Below are 9,095 nucleotides of genomic sequence, written 5' to 3'. Positions count from 1 at the left end.
ACATTCCCCGCCAACCTGTTCCAACTTTCCTTATGAGCCCTGCAGCCGTTTTTACTCATTTCTTGCCAGATCATCAATATTGTCATAATTGCTGGATCTTTTAATGCCTTTTCTTTGTATTGTAATTTAAGATGTATTGTAATTTAATCATGTCACCATTCTCTGGCTGTGTCTTTGGGCTGCCACAAGGTGGTGAGCTCTACTTTCTGCAAACAGTCAGCTTTGAATTTTCACATTCATTTTTAATAGTACCAGTCTTTTCCAGTACAAATGAGATCAGAGTTGAAATCTGATATGAAGCAAATATTTCACTTTAATCACAGCTTCGAAATGATTTTTTTTGCCTCCAAATGCAAAGTTGGATCTAACTACACTATATTACCCATAGATTTACACCCTAACATGATGATTGTGTCAATTCAATAAAGAATGTCACATTTATTATAATGAATCATCAAATATACATGACAGTAGGAACATAAACCACATTAACAACACGTTTGTGTTTATTTGTTTCACGCACATAAATACAAGTCACATTGAAGAAATGCATAATACATGTGAGGGTGTGGGGGAAACCTGTAATGGCTTATAAAAAGAACCACAATTAAGGACAAACTAAAAGTAAAAGGTAGACAAAAAAAGAGAAAAATGCAGAGAAAAAGAAGTTATTGCTACATTCATACCCTTTTTTCCCAAATCATAAGATTTGACAGCAGCAGGGCATTTCCTTTTGCATAAAGAATGACACAGAGAAATCCATAAAAAATCAGGATACATTTTCATTCCACAAGATAACTTTACGAAATTTGATAGAAAATGGATGTTTTGTATAAAGGAAGATGGCTTCGGCCCTATCTTGTACCCGGCGCAGCGTAAAGCCTGATGCAAGTGTCTTAGCTAGTTCATGACCAACACAGCTGTCAATTTCCCGTCCAGTGCCCACGTTTTTATAATAGCAAATGCACATGGTCTTACAGGGTGGTGTGTCCAGGTAAATTCTTGGTGCATTGCTATCTTGAGGCAGTGGGAAGTGATTGCTCCATTGAACAAAAACCTGGTCTAAAGTCTATACTGCAGCATTTCATTTTAATTTTAACACATTGCATTAGTAAAATGTGCCTAGGCTTAACGTCAATGTGGAATAGCAGGTTATTATGATCTGATCGTGCGCTTTAACTTCACGCACGCACAGATCGATTTCTTCTCCTGAAAATCTCTGCTTCCTGCTGAGCAAATCCGCCATCACTATAGCAATGCGTCAAGGTACAACCAGGCCTGGCTATTAAAGGGAATGGGAGATCACACTCTGATTGGTTTATTGCATGTCACGCCCAAAACACATCTATGATTAATTAAGACACTAAGTACAGCTCTTTTGAATCATTTGTGCCTGGCGCACAGACCCTTTTTCCGCCGTTAAACTAGCAAAAGGGGATTGGTATGGGCCCTAAACGCACCTTCGCCAGGCAATACACACCATGCGCTCAGATCGTTACAATAAGGCCAGTCGGGTCAGTATTCATATTGCCACTCTCGACAGAGTGTCAGGTGTAACTACTAAGTTGCAGTAACTGTACTTAGTTTGCATGTGTAAGAGCATTGTGAGCAACGATGTTCCAAAGAAAAAATCCTCGTATTTTTCCTCATACCTGGCAAATAAAGCTGATTCCGACTCTGATTACTTTTCCCATCAGTCATCATTACAGCATGTTTTTGTCTCCACCAGGTCCCTCCCGCCTTTTGGTCCTCCACTGAAATGGGATGGTGTGATGACCACTGTGGGAGTGAATGCTGTCTCCAGATGGCTGTCCGACCAATAATGATAGGTGATTCAATTGCCCAGCCCTCTTCCAGTATGAAGCAGATGTATAATTACACCATCAGACAACAGACACATTAACTGTACAGACTCAGACTCACTGGATTGCAGTCAAGATGCTTACCGGTTTCCTCTTTCTGCTCTTCCTCACAGGTAAGCTTGGACAATGATCAGCATGATGCGTTCAGGTGTGTCCTGACTGATGTCCTGCAGGTTAGATAAAGGCTTAACTTTTTTTACTGAGCATTCCCATGGCTTGTCAATTTAAATGAAATGCATCGTTGTATTTGGAACGTTAAGAGTAGATCAATTGGAAAGCTGTGGTGACCTTCACAGTTAATAAGTGTATGAAGGAATGAAGGAACTGCTTTCAGTCTGAAGCCTGAGGAATTTCCTATTTCCTTCCATTGATAACTTTCCAAAGTAATACCAAATTTACAAAATACAAAAAAACAAGAGAATGATAGGATGTCAGTATTAATGATGTAATTGTTTTTTTTTACACACAATTTTCAAAAAGATATCCAATTATAGGAACATTAAAAGACACAAAACAATGAAAGAACCTTTTCTGAATAGGTTTTTAAACTCAGATTTAAGCCAATTGGGCCTTGATTTAAACAACATGCATTTGGGTGATATAAATTGCAGATTTATCTCAGACAGCTAGCTTTACGAAAACTTCAATTACTGCACTAATGCTCGCGTTTAAAAGTCATTAAAATTTAAAAATCATTAGTGGACTGATGGGACAAAACCTCAACACCAATGCCCATCTCATAATTGCCTTTCACAGACCACAATTGCTGGAGATACTGCATTTTTGATATCTAGTTTTAATAATAAATTCAGAGGCAGTGGATACCTACCCACAAATACTGTGTTTTCTTCTATAATGTATACTTAAGAGCACACACAGCATGAGAAGTTCTAATTTAATCTAGAAGAAAAGTTAATAAGAGCATGTTTTTCATGGAGAATGTGTCTTGATGTTTCTCCTCTAGATGGGGTGTACCCAGAGCGTAACTGCAGTTATCAGGATGTTTTAAACCACCTGAACCTGACCAAAAACAATGAGCTGTACTCCATGTCCCGGCCCGTAAAAAACTACAAACAACCCACACAGGTGTCCCTGGAACTCCTGCTCTACGCCATTCTGGATGTGGTAAGTAGTTCATGCTTTGTTTGTCAAATTTTAAAATGATAAACAAAATGTGTATTGGTTTTTTTTGTCAGAATAGGCAATTTCCACTTTAAATATTCCTTTCAGTTGTATTTGAATTGGTTGTCAAATTCTTTTAGCAAACAGCAATAACTCTTGAGCATGTTGGGCAATTGCAACAAAATTGATGGTATTAATCTACAAAGGCAGACTGCAATAAATACAGAATTGTAAAATGTAGAAAAAAGGTTTAAAATATTTCAGCTATAATTGCATGATGTTTAAAAAAATGTGGATCTGTGGTAATGCCTTTTCTGTGTAGCGGTATAGGCTCTATGAGAGGTGTCTAGTGTAGATTTGACATAACCTGTGTTGCTCTGGCTAGGAAACTCACATATTTTTGTTTACAGGTTGAGAAAGACCAGAAATTCATTCCTTACGTTTGGACTGTCATGGTGAGTTCTGTCAGTAGACTCTCGGAAAGATTGAATGTTTGTCGGGAAATATTTTTCTTATTTGTCATCACCTAATTTGTGCATCTCTCTGTCTTTCTGTCTGTCTGTCTGTCTTTCTGTCTTTTTCATTATTCTGTTTGTCTGACTTGTCTTCCTCTCTGTAGAGGTGGCAGAATGAATACATTTCCTGGGATCCAAATGAGTTTTGTGGAATTGATAATGTCTCCCTTCCTACAGAAGTTTTGTGGAAGCCAGATCTCACTATTGAAGAAATGTATGTGTGAATGCATTTCACACACAAACACACACACACACACACACACGCACACATACACACACACACACACACTCAAAGAACAATTAGTGCATCTTAAGTTTTTGAAGTGTTCTGAAGTGATTGCCACCATGTGTGTTTTTTGTGTTCACGTCTCTGTGTGTTCTCATACAGGACAGAGAAAGACAAAGCCCCTCCCAGTCCTTATCTCACCATCAATAATAAAGGTGATGTTGAAGTCCAGAACGACCAGGTGCTGGTCAGCACCTGCAGGATGCAAATTTACAATTTCCCCTTTGACATTCAGAGCTGCAACCTCTCCTTCAAGTCTATCATACACACAGGTGAGAGTGGGATGAGTTGTGGTTTTAAGAGTTATTGAGTGCATGAGTGCAAGTTTGGTGCACCAAGTGACCAATGTCAGCTGCTGATGCATGACAGAATTGGTGTCTGACAATGTTAACGTCCAATGGAAAATATGTAGACCGAAAAATAATCTTTTCACAAAACCAATCAAAGTTTTTTGCATAAATCATTAACATCCTCATCCTATTATTGGCTGGCACTTATTGACACTGACACCATATTTATGCTGTATTTTCATTTACAGTAATAGAGACAGGGGGTTCTGGCTACCTGTCTCCACCACACACCACCAGATTCCACTACTTATCATCCAATCTTTCGTTTTATCTCACGTAAAACAACCTTACAATTCTTTTATGTCCCACCTCAGCAAAGGACATTCGGCTCCAGCCAAGTGACAACTCTTCGGAGGCCACAGAGTGGTCTCGTGAGGTGATGCGGACCCAGTACGAATGGCTGTTCATCGACATGATAGTTACAGCTAACAATGTCAGCGATATCAACAACCAAGACGTCGTCGTTTACACTGTACGTATAACTAGATACAGGTGTACACAGGAAGTACTCGTATCATCAAACTCTTTATTTAAGGACAGATGCAAGTAGCTTCATTTTTCTTTCTTTCTCTTTTTCTTTCTTTTTTTTTCCTTCCTTCCTCCATCCTGTTCAAACAATATTTTCTTATTATATATCCTATTTTTTTGTTCTTCTTCTTCTTCTTCTTCTTCTTCTTCTACTTCTTTACCCCCTGTGTTTTCTTTCTCATTTATCGGCTGATCCGAAAATCTAAAAATCCACCAGGCAGCTCTCCTTTTTCTCAAGTGTTTTTTCTTCATTACACTTTACAGTTTTTACTGTTTTTACTCCAGTAAACATTTGAGTGTACTGTACTTTTTCTTCTGTTGCTTCTTTTGACAAGGCAGACGAGCACACGCAGACTAGAAACATCAACCATCTGACACAAACATCATTTTACAGATCACTATGAAGAGGCGGTCTGTGCTCTACATTGTCAACTTCCTGGTACCCATCATGTTCTTCTTATGTCTGGACCTGGCCTCCTTCCTGATCTCGGACAGCGGGGGGGAGAAGCTCAGCTTTAAGGTCACCGTGCTGCTTGCTGTCACTGTGTTACAACTCATTCTGAATGAAATTCTGCCTTCCTCGTCAAACAAGATTCCTCTTATAGGTGAAGAAGCTCAGAGTAATTCCTTTTTCTGTACTGGAAATGAGTAGAACAAGCATACTGAGTCATTGCGTAGTTATTTGTCTGCATTAATGATGGTTTCTGCCCCTCCCAGCACTCTACTGCATTGGGATTTTTGCTCTAATGCTGCTGAGCCTCTTGGAGACAATTGTGGTGATGTATCTAATGGAGAAAGACTCTGCATGCCAAGACAATGGAGCAGACAATGACCAAAACTTGAGTGAGGACTGTAGCAAACAACACAAGGCCAATCTCCACAACTGTCTCGGAGGTAAGACCTGGGGCCAGTTGCACTTCTGTTCATCATTATTATATGTTATGTATAACTAAAGTGTTCTTAGTAGTTACAGGCCTCATGTAGAGATAAGTTGTTGTAAATTATTTTGCAAATAAAATCTCCTACGTGAAACTGTTGTAGAGCTGTAAACCAACCAATAAACTAATAGACTTGTTTAATAATTATATAAATTAGAAAGAATGAATGAAAAGAAATTAAATTAAACTAGGAACCCAAATAAAAAAAAAAACGCCATGCCAGTTACTTTAGAATATATAACCAAATGTTTGGAGGAAGGATTTTAAACACAAACCTAGAAATGATTTTGTAAAAAACTGGTGCAACTCAATCAGGCATAGAAGCTGTTTTTATATTTATTTTACTGTTATGAAGTCTTACAATGGTAACCATATTATTTTAAATTTGGGAAACACTGTCCTTTCAGAGAAGCACAACTGGACTGAATGTACGTGTATTTATGATGTGTCGACTAGTGAAACTCCATGTGAACTGCTGCCTGTGGCCAAAGAGGTTAGAACTGGGTTGCATTTAATCACAATGGACAAAAAATGCTGAATCTATTGTATTAGCTGATAATGTTGTCCATAATTGTGTAAACAAGTATACTAAATATATATTTGCAGGAAAACAGCAGAAAACTGATAGAGGAGTTTCATGCCTTGGAGCAACTGTCCGATGACCTGAGGGAGATGGAGAAAACCCTTTCCCTGCTCCTCAGCAACAAGAAGGAAGAGGAGAAGCCCGGCTACTGGACCAAAGTGGCTAAAAACGTCAACAGAGTTTTCTTTATTTTCTATGTAACAGTGATCACTCTGTTTTTAATAATTCTCTTTTTACAATGGAATAATGCAGATGGAATAGTTTCTACATAATGAAAACAAGACTGATTAACTGTTTCCTTTGTTGTGACTAGCTATACCCACAGCTAATAATTTAATTTCCATCTCTTCCAGTCTTTTTTTTCTTGTTTAGCTTTAGCTTAACACGCCAAAAGCTCTCCCCTTCCCCTTCCATTTGGCTTTTGTGTATTACCTACATTATAATCCTTAAAAGTGAAGGTTGTTCTTGCAATGCATGTTTTGGTCTTACCTGAAGTACAAATTATGAATCTAGATTGTCTTGGTGTGAGCCATAGAGAGATCCGCCTTCTCTCAAAAATAATGGAACGAGATGACACTTGGCTTCTGGTGCCAAAAAAGTACCAAAAAATACGTTTCAACAGAAAATTCAACAGAAAGGTCTCTCTCCAGAAATCCTGAACCGGTTAATCCAGGTAATTTACAGACTTGCTTGTTTCATTTATTTCCGTTGTCCTCAACTGAACCCGCCAACTGCATCACTGTAGCAAAAGAAGCGTATGGACGAGAGGTTCGTGCTTGTGACATGGTGAGATGTAAACATTAACGGCGTCCTCCTCGGCTAAAGCCTGTGTCCATCTTCAGCTTGGTGCCATTTTATATTACATCTAATGTATATACCATACATGTATACATGGATTTATTGCAAGTGAGCCGAGCATTGCAAACATACAGTCACATGGCTGCATTGGTAAGGCATTCAGTTGCATCATTGTCAACAAGACTGCTAGTAATGTAGCTTTCAGACAACGGACACAGGCTCCCACCTGGAACTTTCCTGTTAGAGCCCTGAGAACTTAACAGGAGATTTATCACATCTTGCTCTGCAGGCAGATGTGTAATCATAAAAGCCTTGTTTTCCACTTAATTGTTTTGGCAAAGCTGATGAGGAATTATGTTTTTGACTGACATGTTCAGATGTTCAGTGTGTTTTGTTCAGACGTTTAGTCCTTTTGTAAATTGCAAATACTGTTTGCATGTTTTATGTAGTGCTACTTCTACATCAAACACATATTCTTTATGTAGTATGAACTAATCTGTTAATATTTGTATATTACTTCTATTGTAGTTATAGTACACTAAAATGACATCAAGTGTTTATATGTCTTTAGGGTGTAATATGCACAATCTGTATGTATCACAGGTATCACTGGTTCTGAAAACATGTATCAGACTTTAAAATGCTGAACAAAAGACTAAAGACAAACTTTGTAATTTTTTTTTCTTTGCATGTCTGTACGTTAACATATGTGAATTACAGTACACAGATGGGTGACAAAGCAAAAGCTGAATAAATGGTTGAAACATATGGATGCAGATGTTTACATGCAGGCCAATGGTCACAAAAGGGTTTTATTGACACACACACACACACACACACACACACACACACACACACACACACACACACACACACACACACACACACACACACGTTAAGACAGTTCTGGTGACCAGTGTTTTTATGTCACTTGTGAGGACCATCTATTTCTCATGGACACAGAATTAAATTTCACTTTGCCAACTTCTGGTGTGCTTGGTAGTAAATGCTACTTTTTATTTTTATAAATTTTCTTTATGTTCAATTAGTGGACTCGCTGATGATTGCAGCATGTCTGAAATTCACTTTGCGTTCAAAGTTTCTGTCAGGTCCACTTAGGGAGTGAATATTTTTACTGCTGAACATCAGAATGCTTGCATTGTCATGGTGAATTTGGTAGCAATATCAACATTAGCATTTAGCTTAAGCATTGCTGTTGTGGTTTCTGAACAGCTATGCTGGATGACGCGTTTGATAAGGAAGCCGCTTGACACGGTTTCGTGATTATAAATTTATATCAAAAATTCAGCACCAAGTTACAAGCTCTGCAGCTTGGAGAGTGTCTCCACCAGATACACACACTCTGCCTTTTAATAGCTTAGAAGCCATTTAAATAAGATATGTTTAGGTCACATGCCAAGTCACATACAGGTTTGCTACGTGGCCATAGTGAAGGTCACATTTTTGGATAACATCACATGCATCTTTGTCCGCTCATCACTTTTTCAAATAAACATTCCTTTCAAAGTTTACTCTATCTTTTCACTCAAATGGAAATCATTAACCCTTTTTATTGGCTCATTAACAGTGACTGATTTGAACAGAACCTGATTCAAGTCACAGGTCATTAGGTACTCCACTGTCCCCAACTACAGCATCACAGAGCCACTAACATGGCAGCAGAATCTTAGCTTTGCAAACATAATCATGTCAAAGACATATAGTTCAGAACTTGCTACAGAAAACTTAAGTTAAAATAATTAAAACTGATGGCCATAAATATAAACCCATAGTATTCTTAAATTATTCCAGACACTAGTTCTATAGACTTAATCACTGTGACAGGGACTAATGTCAGGAACAGCAACATATTACTGCCAGTCAGAGTAACTGCTTGGTTGATATCATTTGTCATTTAGTCTGCGGCCTAAGGTGAATTAATATCCAACCTAATGAGTGAAAGTGTAATGCATAAAAAATGCATTATAGATGAATGAGATGACAGTGCATCCAGTTGTTTCTCGCCCTTGTTTGCTCATTCTCATAAGTTGTTTGTGGGGGACGCTGGAATTTCCTATCCCAATGGTAGGGCTGTAACGATACACCAAACTTT

At 38.3% G+C, this 9,095-nt stretch overlaps 1 protein-coding gene and 1 long non-coding RNA gene across 2 annotated transcripts in view; both read left to right on the top strand.

Moving 5' to 3' along the window:
• The first annotated feature begins 1,140 nt into the window (after window positions 1-1,140).
• LOC116671776 (uncharacterized) overlaps window positions 1,141-9,095 on the top strand; it is a 17,751-nt gene continuing 9,796 nt past the window's right edge. The window contains exons 1-2 of the long non-coding RNA XR_004327359.1: window positions 1,141-1,151; window positions 1,544-1,551. This is a non-coding gene — a long non-coding RNA (uncharacterized LOC116671776). The remainder of the gene's footprint in view (window positions 1,152-1,543; window positions 1,552-9,095) is intronic.
• Window positions 1,916-9,095, top strand: part of LOC116671740 (5-hydroxytryptamine receptor 3A) — a 15,562-nt gene continuing 8,382 nt past the window's right edge. Inside the window, exons 1-8 of the mRNA XM_032503198.1 lie at window positions 1,916-1,975; window positions 2,827-2,987; window positions 3,395-3,439; window positions 3,604-3,713; window positions 3,888-4,057; window positions 4,450-4,607; window positions 5,058-5,268; window positions 5,381-5,516. Of these exons, the coding sequence (XP_032359089.1) occupies window positions 1,939-1,975; window positions 2,827-2,987; window positions 3,395-3,439; window positions 3,604-3,713; window positions 3,888-4,057; window positions 4,450-4,607; window positions 5,058-5,268; window positions 5,381-5,516 (1,028 nt within the window). The 5' untranslated portion in view covers window positions 1,916-1,938. The remainder of the gene's footprint in view (window positions 1,976-2,826; window positions 2,988-3,394; window positions 3,440-3,603; window positions 3,714-3,887; window positions 4,058-4,449; window positions 4,608-5,057; window positions 5,269-5,380; window positions 5,517-9,095) is intronic.

The sequence above is a fragment of the Etheostoma spectabile genome, chromosome 21 (assembly GCF_008692095.1).
Source record: "Etheostoma spectabile isolate EspeVRDwgs_2016 chromosome 21, UIUC_Espe_1.0, whole genome shotgun sequence".
NCBI classification, from domain to species: Eukaryota; Metazoa; Chordata; class Actinopteri; order Perciformes; family Percidae; genus Etheostoma; species Etheostoma spectabile.
The sequence above is the reverse complement of the archived record's forward strand: the minus strand, read 5'-3'. Positions and strand labels throughout refer to the sequence as shown.